Consider the following 19,546-nt stretch of genomic DNA (forward strand, 5'->3'; position numbering starts at 1 on the left):
ACGTATAAGAGTAAGTAGATCATCGAACCACCATCATTATTTTTGTAATAAACACAAATTTCACAGGCGAACCTCTTAAATTTGTGACTGGTCATAAAAGAATCAAACCTCTTATACCATTGTCTAGGAGACTGCTTGAGGCCATAAAGAAATTTATTCAATTTGCTCATGTAGTCCTCTTTGCCAGGAAATACAAAACCCTTAGGTTGTTGCATAAAAATCTCTTCCTCAAGCACACCATTTAATAAAGTTGTAGTAACATCAAGTTGCTCTAATTCATAATCATTAAAAGCAACAATCCCAACAATACACAGATAGAAGTATGTTTAACAACTGGGGAATAAATGTCAGTGCAATCAATACTAGGAATCTGACTATAGCCTTTAGCTACTAACCGAGCTTTGTACCTTGGTTTCTCATCCGGGTTGACAGGTTCCTTGAGCTTATAGACCGACTTGCATTTAACTGGTCTTTTGACTTTCAGAATAGGAACGAAATCCCAAGTACCATTTCTTTGCAAGGACTCTATCTCACTTTGCATTACAATCATCCAATCACTTAAGTCTTTAGACTTAACAACCTCATCATAATTCACAAGCTCCATTCCAGACTTAATATCATCAGCAACAATAAAGGCATAAGCAACAAAATCAGCTTCAGCATACCTCTTTGGAGGTACAACTTCTCTTCTCGGTCTATCTCTTACAATACATGTAGTAGTAGATCGTGGTCATGAAGATGTTGACTCTTCAACAACATCGGGCTCATCAGACGAGGAAGACTCCTGATTTTCTACTAAACTTGGAACAGAAGTGGAAGGTGAAGTGTAACATTATAATTTTTCGAACAAATTTTTCATTTTTAAATTCTCAAAATAATACTCATAAATCCATATCATCACATAAATTGTAATTTATTTTCAAGACAACATCAGAGTATCCCAAAATCCTCAAATCTCTATAAGCCAACAAATGTGTACAATCGAGCCTTCGCCTTCCTGAGATCTACAGAAGTACCTGAAACACATATCACACAACACTGTAAGCACGAAGTTTAGTGATTTCCCTAAAATACCATAATATTAAGCCTCTAATGGCTATAGCTCAGCATGGACCCTTCGGTCACGTGTCTCAGTGAAGACCCTCCGGTCTCACAGCTCGGGTTAGACCCTCTGGTCCTATCTCAATAATGCACAGGATAATATACATCATAAATCACAAGGGCAACATGCACAATATTACCTAACTCAATATAAGCACATAGGACACTCTGGTCATAACCCAATATATACACTGAATAAGATGATAGCATAAGTCATAAAAACAGAATGCATAATAGCACATATCTCAGTATAAGCTCATAAGAATACACATACACAGGATAATATAGCAGCATAAGTCACAAAGACAGTATGCATGATAGCACATATCACAGTATAAACAAATAGGACCCTCTGGTCGATAATGTAATAAGACCCTCTGGTCAATAGTGAGGACCCTCCGATCTCACAACTCAGGTTGGACCCTCCGGTCCTATATCTCAGTAAAGACCCTCCGGTCACACATAAATTACCACTCAGGTAGGTATAGTGAGAAGACTCACCTTGCAGAGTAATGCTATGTATCCCACACTCGAGCTGCTAGTCTAATCCGCCCCTCCATGGCCTCCAAAATCCATAGATGACCAAAACCCTAAAATCAACGGAAGTCAACACTCAATACTGATCTAACTCTAAAAGTCAACGAAAGTCAACACTCAAGTCAACAGTCCATGTTGACTCAACTCGCCGAGTACTGCTCATGAACTCGTCGAGTTCCTCTGAACTCAGTAAATCGCGAAAACTCGAGTCAACTCGCCGAGTTGCTAGCCAACTCGTCGAGTCCATGCAGCATCCATAAGACCAGGAAAACCCCTAACAACTCGTCGAGTTGTCCCATCAACTCGCCGATTTCACTCTCAATCCAACGACGGGCAAAAAACCCTCTCAACTCGTCGAGTTGCTCATCAACTCGTCGAGTCCCTTAAGTCCATTTTCTCATTCAGACGATTTGAGGCAGAACTAACACCCCAACCTCTAGATGTAGCCTCCCAAGGCTGAAATACCACGTAAAGCTGCAAGCTTTACGTCCATGCATGGCACCAAGGGCTCGAAATGCCAAAGCAAGATCTATATCGGGTTTAATGCATAAAAGTTTTCCTCTAGCTTGATAAAGCTTCGACCTTTGGGCTTAAGGGACCTCATATGGTCCAGATCTGGAGTCTCAACTCCATGGCAAGCTCAACAACTCAAGTACTCAAAGAAAATGGGGAAAAGGCCCTAAACTTCCCTTAAAAGGGATCTATCCGAATAATGATCAAAGAGATAGCTCTTTACCTCTAATTAGCAGCTAGCACTGAAGGAACACTGGATCCAAGGCCTTTTTCTAGCTCCAAACCTTCTGCTCTTCTATCTCCTTCCAAGAATACACTAGAACACAAGATCTTTAGCCTTTCTCTCTCTCTCTCTCTCTCTCTCTCTCTCTCTTACAAAGCTACAACTCAACTAGGATTTCTCACAGTGTAGTAGGGTGACAAGGGTGGCGGAAATGAGGGCTTAAGGTCCTTTAAATAGGACACAAACCTGGAAAATTAGGGTTTCCACAAACAACTCCAACTTGTCGAGTTAGTCCTTCAACTCGTCGAGTTGGTCACTAAACCCACACAGCCAAAATCCATCTCTACTCGACGAGTTGAGCCTCCAACTCGTCGAGTTGCTCAGGAAACAAGCAAGAAATCAATTAAATGAAATGCCTGGGAGTCGGGATGTTACATGAATTAGGAAGATCCACCTCCATTTGAGTTTTCTCTTTACTTGCTTCTGATGACGCATCTGATGTAACTATATCTTTTGAAGAGTCTGAGATTGGTTAAATCATACCAAACTCATCAAAAGTAACATCTCTTGAGATAATGACTTTCTTCAAATCAGAGCTCCACAAATTGTACCCTTTAACACCCATATTGTACCCAATAAAAACACATTTGATTGCTCTCGGTTCTAACTTCCCATTGCCAACTCGTGCATAAGCTGGACATCCAAAAGGTTTTAAATCTGTATAATCGGCAGGCATCCCAGACCATAACTCAAACAGAGTTTTCTTCTCAATTTCTCGTGACAGTGATCGGTTGATAAGATAGCAAGTAGTTAAGACAACCTCCACCTAAAAGGACTTTGGCAATTTGGAATTAGAAAGCTTACACCGGACCTTAATGATGCGATTCGATTCATCCTTTCGACTATACCATTTTGTTGAGGCGTATGGACTACTGTGCAATGTCGAGTGATGCCTTCCTTTCGTCAATAGGCATTAAGCTGTTCTGAGCAAAACTCAAGTCCATTATCCGTACAAAGATACTTTACCACCAATCCTAATTGCTTTTCAACTTGTACTTCCCAATTTCTGAAGGTAGAAAAAACGTCTCCCTTATGTTTCAAGAACAAATCTGAATATATTTTATACTCCTATTTCAATATCTTTTTCTTCAAATTTGTCTGAATATGATTTTTAATGTGTTTTTTTAGAAATATACTTATTTTATAATTTTTCTTCTAACTTGTTTTTAGAACATTTTTTAATCGTATTTTTTAGGAGAAATAGAAGTGAGGACCATTGTTTTCTTGGTTTCCTTTCTTAATCATTCCCTTTCCACTGTTAAAAAAACTCACGAAGAGGATGTTAGAAGTTCTTTAAGATCACAATGAGGTCAGCTGCATCTTAACAACAAATACGTGAGTTGTTAACTGATATGTTTGTGGTAAATTCTCAAAACTTCTAGCATTATTGTGCATTTATTCCTCAAAGTTCAAACTTCATGTTTGTGAATAGCAACTAAAGAAACCCAATTGTCGTTATGGAGGCTGAGAAATTGGGTTGACATAGAGAAAATAGAAGTAACGACTATAGATTTCGTTGAATGAAGCAAATCATTTCTAGTGTAGTTGTAATAGTCTCTCAATCAACAACAATTTAATATACATAATATAACTTATACAAATACACATGAAACTACACCAATTCACTAAGTCTCTATTTTTAATAGTCCCTTACTCTCTAAGAGATAATTGGACACCTTAGGAGTTTAAGCCCTATTGGCTACTCTAAAATATATGTGTTAGGAATAATGAGACCATCACACAAAACAAAGGGAAAGGGTAGTTAATCGTATCCCTTAAGTTGTCTATAGCTTGTCTCATGGAAGTTTTCCACAGGTCTAAATCCTCTTTGATATTGTCCAAAGGAAAAGGTATTCTTAACTCAAGTTTTGACCTCACACTTTTATAACCCCACCTAGTATGAATGCACATATTCCCGCTAGAAAAACCTTTTCAAAACTTTAGTAGTATTTGGTTAACTCAAAAACTCTTAAAAATAATTTTTTATGAATGCAAAAAGAAATACATATAATATAACAAATATCACACAAAGTTTTATAAAAAATAAACAGTTCTCACTACAAGAACAAACGTAGAAATTCAAATTAGGGATGTCAACGGGGGCAAACGGGGCGGAGATTGCATCCCCCGCCCCCACCCCCGAAATTTTCCCGTTCCCCCGCCCCCGCCCCCGCCCCCGAAATCTCTAGCCTCCCCACCCCCGCCCCCGCCCCTGTTTCCCCGCCCCCGTTTGGGTTGACTTTTTCTTCGGCGTACGAAGGTGTTGTTTAGGCTAAAAGAAGTTATTTGTTGGGCTAAAAGAAGTCATTTTGGGTAAAAAGTAGTTATTTATAGCTTAATTTTATATGTTTAAAATAAAAATATTATAACATCTCAAAAACGTTATAGTAACTTAAAAACATTATATTTTATTGAATTTTGGAAGTTCAAAATCATTTCTATTATTTATTATATTTTTGTAATTAATATATATTAATATAAATAATACATTAACGGGGTCCCCATTGGGGGTTCGGGACGGGACTACCCACCCCCGCCCCCGCCCCCGAAATTAAAACGGGGGTTAAACTTGCCCCCGTCCCCGCCCCCGTTCCCGATTTTTTAAACAAATATTCTCCATTCGGGATCGGGGCCCCACGGGTTTGGGGTCCCACGGGACTTTTTGACATCCCTAATTCAAATGCATATTAGAAATATTATTTCTATTATACCTTAATTTAGTTATTTCACTGAATAAGACCCAACTAACAATTACCGTCTCTTTAAAACTATTGGCCAACTAAACAGTTGATCAAGCCAATAGTCCCATACGGATATTCTTGTGATATGTTTTATATATTCCCACAATAGTGACTAAAAATCAGTTAAATTATATTCATATATATATAATTTGTACATGGAACATATATTGAACATATATTATGGTAACCGACTTAGCCACCAATTTTGTATGAATATATTTAGGAAACTTAACATTTATCAGTTAATTTAAAACTAAATAGGCTTCATATTTTTTGTTTAAAATCTTAGAAAATCTTATCTTATAAACTTATAAATACTCAAAGTTTTAAGCCGACAATTCAACTGTTGTTAGCCCAACAAACGTATTGTTTACTTTAACAACCTCTTTATTTAATCCAATAACTTAAGCCCAATAAAGTATCTTTCGAAGCCTTTTCTAATCTTTGAAAAGTGAATGTGAGCCCATTACCTCAATTAACAGAAGTCGCTCCACGCCTCCACCACACGCCTCCGGCGGACGCTATAAATCAACCACCGTTATTATGTGGTTACCGGAAAAAAAACATGATCTCTCCTTTCCAAACAATGTGTCTCTCGTCGGAGTCTTACTATATTCTCATAAACCACCACAGTTCATGGTTTCTATTGCAGTTAGGATCGAACTATGTCACTTAGACTCATATAGTTCGCCGGAGGAAAACGTAAACAAAACTCATCAGAATAAGTCAACGAAGTCTATGCCGGAAAATGGTCAAAATGCCTATTCCGAAACTCCTCCAAACATTCATTCCTTCTCATCTCGCCGGAGTTCAGGTGAATCATACACAACTAAATACTCATCGAAACTAATCCATATATCAACTTGACATCCCTTGATATTAATCGTCCGTAAACCGCAGGAAACTTCATCGGTTATTTACTTATTCTCATTGATTCCGATCTGTTGCGAACTCTCTTGTGATTACCAATACTTTAAACGGAAAAATCAAACTCTTATAGACCTGGATATGTAGTTGACGTCGGAATTCTTACCGGAGAAGAGGAACCAGTACTTTGTTAATTCAACCACACCATCGACTTTCTCTCCCCTCTTGATCTTTTTCTTCTCTCCCTGGTTCTTCCTCTCTTTGCTTTTTGGGAATATCTGTCTTACTAGTTCTGTAGGGCTTCTTTGGCCAGAGACTAGTCGGATGTGTAATCGGAATCAGACATGAGTGGATACAAGATTTGTTCAGTGGAGACTCTACAATCTTACATCTGAAGAATAAATATGATATTGCTTTTTAACCACTTCATAGAATGTCGAGTATATGTAATTTGTGTTTTTGTTGATCTTTTTTGTTTACATCTTAAATGATTCATGTTGTTCACTAAAATAATTAGGGCTAAATGCAAGAAACAGCAACGTACATCCTTTGATTTGTTTATAATAGCATCCTACTTTCATTTTTTCCATTACAACAATGTACTTTGAAAGTATTTTCACTGGTATCAGCTGTAGCAAGTTATAGCAATTTTATCTTTGATACAAAGTAATTTTCACTGCTATAAGTGGATAGGTTTTTTCAAAGTATTGTGTCCTAATAACAAAAAAAGTACAATGCTATTATTTGGTAGATTATTCAAAGTACAACCCATTAATCAGAATCTATTTTTAAAGTACATGTCGTGATAGAAAGAAATGAAAGCAGGATGCTATAATACATAAATAATGAAAACTCATTGTTATTTTTTGAAATTGGTGTCTTGGTTTGAAAAGACTTCAGAAGTAAATCCTCAAGTGGTACTTTCCTTTTTTTTTTTTTCTTTATGTAAATCCTTGTTGACTAAATTACATAAAGCGACTTTGTCTTTTATCTTTTTATAGAGTTTGGTTTTTATTGGGTGATAGGATTCTTGTTACATAACTTTCATCTGTAAAACGTTACAAAATGGATTAATTAAAAGTCTCAAGGGAAAGCATAATGACTTTGTGTATAAGACTAGAAATATATCTAATAAATCATGATGTGGAATCCAAGTTTCTCAGCAGCAAACAGGATTTTGGTGAAAGTCATGAAACAATCAGAGATAATAATATATGTTACTGGAGTTTCAAGTCATGTGGCTACAAGGTCAAAATAGGAAGCCAAAAGGTTGGATGCTAGGTACATGCCTACTTGTTTCCATGGGTTTGAGGTTGTGGTTTGATTGGGTGTTGACAAAGAAGAAGAGAATCAGAAGTGTAACAGGTTTTGTTGTCTTAGGAAAAAGAAAAGTTGAATGTGATGTCAAATGTTTAGATAAGGATATCATATTCTGTTTTATAATGAATTTTCTATAGAAACCGATTACATGAGAGGAAGTCATGGGCTTGTTCAGTTAAACAATAATTTTACTTTCAGAAAAGACAACTCATGAAGATTATTTGTATCTTTTTCAATTTTGGTTCTCAAGATTGAAAATTCAGAGAAAAAAAAAGCTATTCTCCAAATAACCAATGAAAAAATAGAGATTCAAATGAGGTGTGTATGTTGACACATTGTGTCACCAATTTACAAAGCATTTAGATTGTTTTTGCTAGCTTGATTCCTCTTCTACGTGCTTTTCAGAAGTTCCAGTGACAACCTATTGTTGATGATGTGATGGGAATGGTATGTAATGAAATATTGAGTTCTTGGTATTATATTACAAATGCTAATGAAATATGTTTACTAAGTTCCATTTATATATGAAAAATTATAATATCAAACATTTTAATGGATGATAAGTGTTATATGAAATCCAAGTGTTATACTAGAAAGTTAAAGTTGAGTAATTATACAAGGAAAAGGCTAAATGTGCAATGAGAAAGGCTTGTGTGTCACATGCATGAACTTTATAAATTGAGTAATTATACAAGGAAATGACATGTTCCAATGACAATCTCTTATTGACTATCAACTTGAAAAAGGAAACAAGAGAACAAAAAGTTGTATTTATCTGTTGTATAATCAAATAGAATCAACAAGCATATGTTGTAACCAGCAACACAGAGACGCATTATGAAATTGGGGGATTTTATAGCCAAAAGAATAGCAAGGAAATGGACAAAGTTGTGGCTACAGAGTTGACTTTCCCAGTTATATAACTTCAAATTTCACCATACTGAACAAGTAGCAGCAAAACATTCAACCGTGAGAATCATGACAACTCAGTCTTTTCTCTGAATCACATGAACCAAATCAACAAAATATATAAAGTAATTTAAAACAACATTACGACTTACAACATATTCCTTACATGTGTATTAATTAACTCAAAAATCATTCATATTGTTTTTGGCAACCAAATATACAACTATCAAAATAAAAACTGAAAAGATATATCCTTACTAGAGGTGACAACAAGCAAACCATTTTAATTATTCTGGAAAAAGTTTGGATATAACTCGTTGAATTTCATGAAATTGAGTTACAATAGCATTTGGTCACCCATCTTTTACTAAATGCATCTATTTTGAATTCAGACAGCCTCTCTTTCTCATGCATTTTCATGTCAAGGACGAGATCTTGAAGATTCCCCCTTACCCTATGGATAAAGAAAAAGTAAGAAAATTATAAAAATGTCACAAAGTATCTAGTCAATATAATAAATAAAGCTATGAAATCAGATAGAAACTTGCAAGTATTTATATTATGTTACAATGGCCTCTAAGATTCTTGATTAACATCTCTTCCAAACTCTTGAAGCAATTTATGGATTCTTAACATGTTGCTTGTTCCTATCCTAAGAAGGCCTCTATTAGTAAGACTCCTTAAAAACAAGTAACATGCTTAAACAATCCTTTATTGTTTTCTAGAGTGTGGTAGTTTGTTATTAACATGAAAGACCCATAAAAATCTATTATAGGTGATGCATGGAATGGTGAGAACTTGACCCTAGTGACTTTGACACATGATGGCAATACAATACAACAAGATCTCTCTAAGTTTGCTTGTATATATGTGAAACTGTGGGACATGTTAAAGAATAAAAATCAAAGGTTCAGAACATGTCCAGAAAAATAGACGACTAACTACAAGGCCTAAACGGATATAACAATTTTAAAGCATCAGCTACAGAGTCGGTAACTGAAACCATTGACTTGTATAGCATGCTTATTAGCAAGTTGCAAAGACTTGAAGTGAAAAAAAGATAACTATTAAATTTATCAATACATGGAGAAGTAGCATAACACGAAAAGCTGATTGGTCAAAGTCCAATACATGTGGTGGACCATTGCCATTGGTTAGAGGGAATTCAATGATGCAATGCAAAAAAAGTGGTGAAGCATGGATCATATTATTTCTAGAAATATCAAGAAGCTGAGACGAATGAGAAAGTGCAAATGGGAGAAATGTGATGGAGAAGTATCAACTGAAGTGGAGATCTGGTCATCATCTGATGAGGACTCTAATAAAGAAGTCTACTTCTTCCTTAGGGTTGCTAATAAGATATCAAGAACTCATCAAAGGATCAAGTATTTGATTTTTCCAACTCTAATATTTCTATTAATGAACTCAAAAAGCATTTTGCAAATGTTGACTCTAAACATATGTAGAGAAATCGATTCAAATTCAAAAAGTGGAGGAAAATGAAATGTAGGTAAATGAATTGGTGGAAGTTCAAAATGAGGAGGAGGTCCCTAAGGCAAAGACCAAGACTGTAGTAAAGAAGTACAATAGAGGCATCATATGAGATTGAGGGTAGGGAGAACTTAATTAAAAAAAAAAAAAAAAAATCTTGATAACTGCCAAAAACACCGAATTTAGAGCCCTAAATGAAGTAATTAGGTATCCGTAATTCGTTTGCTCCCACTCTAAGATTAAATAGTTAGAGAAAACGAGACAAAGTTCATGGCCCATCATATCAGCCCCAACTATGTTTTGACGTTGTCTTTTTCAAGCAAGCATCTATTGCATGGTTATAACTCCTTTTACTTTGTTACATCCTAAACCAATCAAAGATATGATTTATAACATACTTGGATCTGTATGCCCTTTATTCATGCGATGAGAGAAAGGTTTGGGTGTCAAAATGTATACCTCACATGCAGGACCAAGTATGTCAAGCTTCCTTGGTGATAAAGCTCTAAACCAACACTTTTCCTTTTGTGCTGAAAACAGATAAACAGTTATGTTAATTATTATTCACAAACATCCGACATATTTATGTGATCCAACATATCAAGACTTAATGAGTTACATATACCCATTCAGACGGATTACTACTTGGGTAGATTCATTTCAGAGTTAGAAGTAGAAATTTTATTTTTCATATTTTATAAAAACAAACTCTTATAGTAGAGGTCAATAAAATGAATGATAAATGGTTGGATGGATTTGGGTTATATGAAACATTTATATATCTACTAAAATTAAATGGGTCAGTATCCATCTTGCTTTGGGTCACGGGTCAGATCATTAAATAAATGACATCTACCTTGAAAGTCGGGGTCGTCCTGAACAAATTTACGATGATATGGCCACAATCTAACGCCAGAATCATAAAATCGCCTGTTGCATAGGATGTATTGTCCTGTTGTTGTTTGAAAAGGAGAGAGATCTCTACCAATTATGTGATTCCATGACTTGTAATAACCCAATGCATCTTCTTCTTCATCCTTCTTCTCTCCATCTTCATACACAAGACTCACCCCACACTCCTTTATAACCTCATCCTTCATTACAAGTTCATGTCGCTGCAGTGTAACAGTGATAGTAATGTGGTCACCAACCTCCATCTCATTCTTCCCAAACATCCAATGACTTAATATTACCCAACAATTCAGAGCTTCACTAAATCTGTCCACATAACGTTCATATATCCACGTACGGTTTTTTGTTATATTACTAATTGTCATCATTGGCGTCCAAGGCAAAAGGTCATCATCTGATAAATCCAACTCCTCATCAAGAAGGTTTAATGTGTGCAGAGAGCAGAAGTTGAGCCCTGTAAGGAGGTTGTTTGGAGATGATGATGATGATGATGATGATGGGATGGTAAATGATATTATTGGCCCCACGCTTCTATGCCTAATCCAACTCGGCATTGCCTCAGCCTCGTACAACATGCTGAATATTCCAAATTCATAAAACATCATCTGCCAAATACAAACCACCATAATAATTACATTATATGTCTTCACATAAACACAAAAAGTTAAGTTAACTAGACAAAACCTGGATTTCAGATTCTGAAGAATTAGTTCCCACGCGCCTTTCGTTGAGGAAGTCTAACTTAGTCCAGCCCAAGCTACGTAATACCTTTTCTTCAACATTCATCATTGTTTGGATTTTGATCACACCTTCAATTCCGTAATCATTCAACCCAAGTGAAGATGTCCAGTCTAACGGGTCTATTGATAGCTGGAGTGGGGACATTTCTGGATCAAATACAACTTTCTCTATAGGATACCCATAAGCAACGTCAAGAAACAACTGTTTTAGTGTACGTGGAGGATACTCGACTGACTTCAAATTTTTACACATCTCCATACTAAGTATCTCAAGTCTAGGAAGGGTTCTCACACAACTAGGCATGGAATTGATAGGATTGTCATCTAAATATAATTCCTTTAACATGGATAGGCAACTAAAGTCCACGGGAAAGGAGTCATGGGATATATTATTATTTGCAAGTGACAACCTTACTAAAGACCTCGGTAAAGACATTGCAGAGGACTTCAAATCACGTGGTATAGAACCCACAAAGGCTCTGTTGATGCCAATGTTTGTAACCATGCACATTTCCAGTGAATCCATATCCATATTCTTGATTCGAGATTCAACAAGATTACAACCATCTAGCAACATTGTTTTAACCTTCTCTAACATGTCTATATTTCTTGGAAGTTTTTCAAGCTTTGTGCAGTAACTCAGATCGATGAAGATAAGCTCAACACATTGCCCAATTGATTCACAAACATCAACCAAACCAATGCAATTCCTAAGTATTAACCTCTCAAGTGCAGGGAGTTGGTCAAAGTCACCAACACTATGAAGTTGTTTGCAAAAACTTAAAATAAGAATCTTCAGTGAACCAAACAACCTTTTCTCTTTTAAGCATGATCCATCCACCTACAGAAATGGAAATAAGTTAGTATAGTATTGAATTTCATCAACTCACATGCATGAATAATAAATGGAGACAACTTTACCCTTTGCCTCTTCTCAAGTCGTTGTGGATTACTATAACAACTGACAAATGATTCAATATTGCTATATGACATGTCAAGAGCAACAAGATTCTCTATAGGTAAGTTTAAAGGTATAGACTTTGAATGAAACCCATGCATACATAACCATCTTATTTCTTCTGGAAAGTTCTCATAAGACCCATGCATGTGCACATAATTGAGTTGTAGTATCATAAGATTATCCATGTTACTCAAGGCATCTGTCTTCAGCTCAAATGATCCTCTCAACTTCTCTTTCTCAAGCATGTGCATGTCAAGGGAAAGGCCTAGGAGATTCCCCTTACCCTAAGAAGAAACAGAATGCAAACAAACAAATTAGGCAATGCAAATGTTTTCTTGGACATGCACACTACTAAAAGCATACATGGCCTCGTACCTTTTTTTGTTTCAACACTCTAAATGACTCCTTATGACACCATAATCGACTTCGCTTCCATGGCTTATCGGGTGATTCTTGATGTACTTCGAATCTTCCCATCTCTTGAACCAACTGATGCATCTTCAATTCATTATTCGATCCAATACTAAGAAGACATCTATCAATGAGATTCGTGATTCCGGATCTTGTGTTTATATCGCATGCCTCTAATATTGTTTCGCTAACATCTCTATACATTCCAACAAAAAAACAAGCAATATGCTTAAACAAGTCTTTATCATTTTTGGATGGCAAAGAGCTAAAGCTCATTTTTATGACATTATTTACAGGGGAGCTAATTTCTTTCTTTAGCCCTTCCATGTACCCTTCCCAGTACGTCACATCTCGATTATGCAGAGACTTACCCAAAACTTCAAGAGCCAATGGATGTCCTTGACAATACTCCACAAGCTTATCCGACACCTCTTCATAACCTTCCTTGGGATGGTCACACATGAATGCATGGGAACACAAAAGTTGTTGTGATTCAATCTTATCTAAGCCTTCAAGGAAGTGTTTTACATGCTTGGGTTTATTGTTTGTTTTGAATAGTGCACAACTCTCTGTCAACCATCTGTCCTTTGTTGTTATTATAACTTTGCTTCTTGGATGAAAACCTTTGCTTCCAAGTAATGCATCCAACTGATCAATACTATTGATATCATCAAGAACAAGAAACACCCTTTTTCGAGCTACTGCATTCTCTATCATTGATGTGTATTTTGAAACATCATAAACTTGAATTGGACTTGTTTTTGAAATGTCACCGCAAAGTTGTTTTTGTATATCAAGCAGCCCATTATACTTTCCATCACATCTCCTACCAATATCTTCAATAAAGCTGCTTGTTTGGAACTCACGACAATATAACCCATAGACATGTTTGGCTAAAGATGTCTTCCCGATCCCGCCTATACCCGAAATAGTGAGTATGTCTGACGTAAGTGAGGATCCATCTTTCAACCATGAAGTGATGAAGTTAATGGAAGACTTCATCCCAATAAGTAGTGGCTGAAAACTCTGTAATAAGGGTACACGTAATCTACGGTAGATGTCCTTCACAATTTCTTCAATAAACTCTATCTCAAACCTGAAACTTAATGTAGTAAGAATTACAAAATACAATCCACAGAACTAACAAACCAGATTTGGAGATTTCTTTTTATATAAAGATCCAAATCAATATTATATGACAAGTGTTAGTGTTAGATATATGTAGAATAGGATTTATTGCTTTTAGGTTATTAATTTAATGTAATTAGAGTGGGAATTTTAATTTGAAATTTAAAATGGATAATCAATTATTAATTTAATGTAATTAGAGTGGAAATGGCATGATATGTGATATAAATTTGAAATGGATAATCAATTATTAATTTAATGTTATATATCACATATCATGCCATTGGTAGGTTGACAAATGGCATGATATGTGATATATAACATTAATGATGAGTTCTGATTGTATGACACTTGTCAATAGGAGATTAAACCTATTCTTTTATAAGAATAGGATATACGACATTTCGTTCTTTTCCCGATTTTATGCAACAATGTTATATTTATACAAAATATGCATCTTAGTTATCCTACTGTATCAAATGTATGTCTGGTTGATGATATTAAAAAAAAAATACCGAAATGCATAGGGTGAAGATGATATTGACATTTCATATGGGTGAATATGTGGTTACCTGCCATTTACGTCATTTCCTTTTAAATTAGCAACATCGATAAGTGCTTTCTTCCATCTCTCTATCTTTTGAGCCCATCGTCTTCTTTTATTTTCATCTGTCTCTTCATCCATTTTCTGTTTATGTTTAGTCATTGCCTCTCCAAAGCTACTTTGTTGCTTCCTGACATGGGTGGGCTCCACATGATAGAAGATGGGGATGACGATGTGGTTGGATGTCATACGCTGCTCAAGGATCAACACCAGTTCATCCAGACACCATGTTGAAGAAGCGTAGTTCTTAGACAACACAATAATAGAAGCCCGAGATGCCATAATTGCACTCTCCAATTCTGGTTTTAGATCTTCCCCTGTTTCAATCTCTTCATCATCCAAGAAGGTAGTGATATCGGCATCTATAAGGGCCTCATACAGATAATTAGTAAAACTAAGACGGGTGTCAACACCTCTAAAACTTAAAAATACATCATATCTATGATCCCGAGTTGATGAACTAGGACCAGAAGTTGATGGACTATGGCCATGAGTTGATGAAGAAGATGAAAATCCTTCTGGAAGTTCAGATAGAACAACCATTATGAGTTATGTGTTGATGACTCTTCACCCTTCTCACGATTTTGAGTATTTATTTGAACTTAAGGGTGTATCCAAGTAAGCTTTCAAACTTCTCCACACGTTATCGATAATGTAAGTTGGCTTCATAAGCTTTCCTCACTTCTGCTTCAATGACAGGATCCAGTATATAATGCCTCTACAAAAATTCAAATTATTAGTATTAACAATATGCAAAGTAAATCTAGTCAAACCATTTTAAACCTCAATAATAATATTAAAAATACCTTTGAATTCATCAGAAGTAAATCTTTTAACTAATTAAAATACAATACATATGCATCTCCAATTTCCAAACATTGCCATGTGAGCTAATATGCCTAGAAAATGTTTAAATCTCATTATATGAACTCTAATTGTGTTAAAATGGCAATATTTACCCCCTAACTTTGAGCTTAGAGTTGATATGGGAGCTATATATTGCATAATATGTATATGTGTGTTTTAACCGGTGGTTCTCTTTTGTGTGCAAGGGACGTATGTGAATCAAGCAAAGAGAGATTGCTCTTATTACAAATGGAAAAAGGTATAGCTAAGTATTGATACAGAGTAACAATTACATTGTCATGGAAATTATTTAGAAAAGGTCCACTATTACCTTCCATGAAAGGAAATTTCATGCTTTCTCTAGATATCAACAAAGAGTAATTTGAAGATCCAAACAGAAAAAAATAATAATAAGCTTCTTGGCATACAGATCCCCAAAATTCCTTGAAGATATAAAGGAATTGAGGAAGCAATTTTAGAGGGTTGAAGAATTTCCCACTGTGCACGAATTTCTGTTCATCATTCTGGACTAGTGGACTTTACTCTAAAAGGAGTGTGTACTATACTAAATGATATATAAAATAAAACAGAAATAATCGAAATAGAAAAAGAAATTCAATCACATGTTCACGAAACAAACAAATGATGTTGATGTTGATTTATGTGTAATAAGATGAAATTGTCAAACAATATCTGAAACTAACTTGTAAGAACGTGGCTACATAGTTAGCTGCCTACAGAAACGCAAGGAGATCTGAAGCAGCGATGATAGAGGATGAGTCAACAGTGACGAGTCTGTGAAAGATGACTGAAAGCTACAGACCGAATGGCGGTAAGTCGGCAGGGAAATGGTGAGTCAACAATGAAGGGAGATCGCCAGAGAGGAGAGTCAACGAGGATGATGGGTTTTCCTTTTGCCTTATGATCCAGAGGCTTCAGGGGTGTTAGCTTTTCTTTTTATTCTTTTTAAGTAAACAACGTAAATTCCAAGAAAGTGCAAAAATCTTTGAAAATAAACATATTTATTAGTAAAGAAGAAAATGCTTAAATAGATAAATAGGCACGTTCACATTTTATAAGTAGTGACAATTTCTTAAAATTAATGTTCAGAAAGTAGCGATATATAGTGGGGTTAATATTATAATACAATTTTATCTTGATTAAATAACCTTTATACTTTTTCAATTTTTCGCTCCAATCATTTTCGCATGTTTATGGATCTTTTGCAATTGTCAAAAAAAAAAAAAAATATATATATATATATATTTAAAAGAAACCTCTTATATTTGATTAACTTTTTCGCTCCACTCGTGTAATTTACTCTCTTATTAATCTAGAAAGGTGGAGGTTTTTAATGTAGAAAGATGGACGTTTGGTTTGGTTGTATCTATGTTTCCTAGTTTGAAAACTGAACCTTTTATATTTGCTAACTTGATTGAACAATTTGCACATCTACTATTTTGAAGCATTGGCGGATCTAGTATATATTCAGGGGTAGCCCAGGATATCCCTCAAAAAAATATAGTAGTGTCATCTTTTCCGGATTTTTTTTCTTATTGTGTACTATGCGATTTTTTTTTGTCGGGATACCCCTTTACTTTTACTTTGATCCTGGATCTGCTACTGTTTGAAGATTGAAGGTTCTATGTCTATTAAATTGGATGGAATCTGATCACAAATGCTTTCATACATGTTAGTTTCAAGGCCAAAGGCTTTCATCTTGTTAGAGTACAAAGTTATGCTTGGATGAGGAGTCTTAGGTTTTACCTATTTGTATGTATAAATGGGTTGAGTCTTTCCTATAAATAGGAAGTGAGTAACTCTCATTATGTAAGGAACCATTTGGAGTGTTAGACTAGAGAGAGAAATTGTATACAAACCCATTTGTATATCCTTTCTAGATCTAATATGAGCTTACAAAGAATTATTTACTCCTTGTGTTCTTGAGTTTACATGATGATTCACTAGATCTTTTCTTATTCCGCACATGCCATCATAATCAACACTACAACTGGTATCAGAGCGGGTGTTCTTGATTTGATCAAGAATTGATCCATGATGGCTATCTTGATTTGGTGATTTTTCATGTTCTTATTGATCTTTGTGATTAGAGAGTGTTGTGTGTTCTAGAAGTTGAATTTTTCCTTGATTTGATCCATAATTCGACTTTCTCTCTCTAGAATACTTGTTTGTGTCTCTTTCTCTCTCTAGAAAACCCATTCAAAATCACTTTCTCTCTCTAGAAATTTTCAAGTTCTTGCAATTATGGAGAAATGGATGATACATAGTAAAGATTCTCAAGGCGAATACACTTTTGAATCTCTTCTTTATTGTTTGATTGTTGGTTTGAAAAGTGAAGATGAACTCGTTGTAAATGGAGAAAAGAATGAAGATGGAGAATTAATTGGTTGTCCAATTCATCAAACCAAAGATTTGTTTGATCGTTTGGTTACAACATATCAAGAGAGATGAAGAAATAAGAAAGAAGGAGAAGTCATACAAGGAATTTCTCTTGCTGAATGCAAATATGGAAAAAATAAACTTGAATTTTATGCAAATTATCGTGAAGCTCAGGAACATGTTCTTGATGATGATCATCGTGTTCTTGATGTTCATGATAAGAAAATTCAAGTTGATTCTTATGATGAAAAAGTTTTTTGCTCGATTGGAGTTCAAACCGATGATATTTTGTGTTCTTGTGATTTGTTTGAATGAATGATTCCTTATCGGAAGCCGATGATCCAAGAAATTCACAAGTATCAAACTCCAAAAGATTTGATTCAAGTTCACAAAGTTGAAGTTGTGGAAAGTGGGTTTGTTCATGGAGTCAAGTCTTCAAGATGCAAAAAGATGAGAAAGAAAAAGAAAAAGAAGATTAATCGTAAAAACAAGCGGGTTTACTCACAAAAATCGTCAAATGTTGTGAAGTCTAAATCTGTGAAGCAAATTTGGGTTCCAAAGCAACAATCTCCAAATGTTGCATTGAATTTGAAGTCAAAACCTAAAAGTGTTAGTGGTTCATTTGAAGATGTTTTTGGTTTGATGAAGAACACGAAGAACACGAAGAACGAGTTGTACATCTCGCATAATGGGTGGTACAATGTTCGATTTGGAGATTTTCTCATTCCAACAAAAGAACCAAGATCTTCTAAATTCGATTCGTTTGTTGAAAATGGAACTCGATTCGTCAAAAAAGTATCTCAAATTCTCAAATGGATTCCAAAACGTCCATGATTTCTATTCGTGATTTTCGTTTTTCATTTTTGATCGATTTGCCTCATTGGACCTAATCCGTTTCAACCCCATAGTTGATCCAATTATTTTTGTTTAGATCAAAATTCCAAAAATCAAAATTTATTTCTCAAAAATTCTTTTATTGTTCATTCAATTGAAATTCAGGCCCAATTATAAAAGTTCGAATTATGTACTGTTCATCTAGCCCCATTTGTGTGACAAAATCAATCTAGTTACTGTTCATAACCACATTTGAGCCCAATCAATGTTCGATTGTAAATCCAAAACAATTGAGTCCAAAATTCTTTTGATATTTCGTTATTAACGAAGTATATAAATCATTTAACTCATTCGTTCTGCACAATACGCATAAATAAATGTGTTGTACATTCTTAACTTTCTTTAAGATCGAAGTTCCAGTGTCTCGCATTCTCTCGTTGTGAATCGGTTGTGTATGATTTGGAAGGTGAATTCGACATCGACAGTCAGTTAGAGTTGATTAGGGTTGATTGGATTTGATTGCAGTCAAATGAAATTGAACGATCGTGTTTGTTTCTCGTGAAGTCGATTCAAAAGAAAAGTCAAATGAAGTTTTTGAAAAGTCAAAATCGAAATCTGCTTTGAAATCGAAATCGATTTCGATGATTAGAAGGTCAGAGTTGATTTTCGTAGACATGAAAATGTTCTGGAAATCGATTGTTGGAATTTGATGTGTTGAGTCGAAGATTTTGATGATGAATTGCTTGATGTCGAACATTTGGATTGAAGTCGATTCGATGATGTGTTGATGTCACAGAGTCGAATTGAATATAGTTGAGGTCACGATTGTTTTGTTGTGTGATGTTCGAAGGATCAAGTTTGACTGGGGTTATTAGATTTTCGAAAGAATTGATGATTTGGAAAAGCAAAGTCGACTGATATAAATTGATGTTTGGATTTCGAAAGTTT

General features: G+C 35.2%; 1 protein-coding gene across 3 annotated transcripts; it reads right to left on the reverse strand.

Annotated features, from left to right (window-relative positions):
* Nucleotides 1-8,417: 8,417 nt before the first annotated feature.
* Nucleotides 8,418-16,311, reverse strand: LOC145162528 (disease resistance protein RPV1-like). Of its 3 annotated transcripts, none has more exons than XM_079081655.1 (8): nucleotides 16,103-16,311; nucleotides 14,487-15,236; nucleotides 12,751-13,882; nucleotides 12,336-12,659; nucleotides 11,359-12,255; nucleotides 10,619-11,279; nucleotides 10,222-10,292; nucleotides 8,418-8,725 (listed from the first exon to the last, which is right to left on the reverse strand). In XM_079081655.1, exons 2-8 carry the CDS (start codon nucleotides 15,059-15,061, stop codon nucleotides 8,693-8,695), a joined length of 3,693 nt encoding a protein of 1,230 aa, XP_078937781.1. In that variant the 5' UTR covers nucleotides 15,062-15,236; nucleotides 16,103-16,311; the 3' UTR covers nucleotides 8,418-8,692. The 3 variants fall into 3 exon arrangements, with proteins under 3 accessions (XP_078937781.1, XP_078937774.1, XP_078937787.1); XM_079081648.1 differs by having other exon boundaries at nucleotides 16,069-16,311; XM_079081661.1 differs by lacking the exon at nucleotides 16,103-16,311 and adding an exon at nucleotides 15,696-15,978.
* Between the last annotated feature and the right edge of the window lie 3,235 nt (nucleotides 16,312-19,546).

This window comes from Lactuca virosa, chromosome 1, assembly GCF_052849685.1.
Source record: "Lactuca virosa cultivar CGN04683 chromosome 1, Lactuca_virosa_CGN04683_v6, whole genome shotgun sequence".
Taxonomy (NCBI): Eukaryota; Viridiplantae; Streptophyta; class Magnoliopsida; order Asterales; family Asteraceae; genus Lactuca; species Lactuca virosa.

Coding starts and splice junctions, on each gene's coding strand:
- LOC145162528 (XM_079081655.1), bottom strand. CDS start 15,061: ATGGTTGTTCTATCTGAACTTCCAGAAGGATTTTCATCTTCTTCATCA. Junction 13,883..14,486: donor GGAAATGACGTAAATGGCAG/GTAACCACATAT, acceptor ATTAAGTTTCAG/GTTTGAGATAGAGTTTATTG. Junction 8,726..10,221: donor TACTTGGTCCTGCATGTGAG/GTATACATTTTG, acceptor CTTTATCCATAG/GGTAAGGGGGAATCTTCAAG.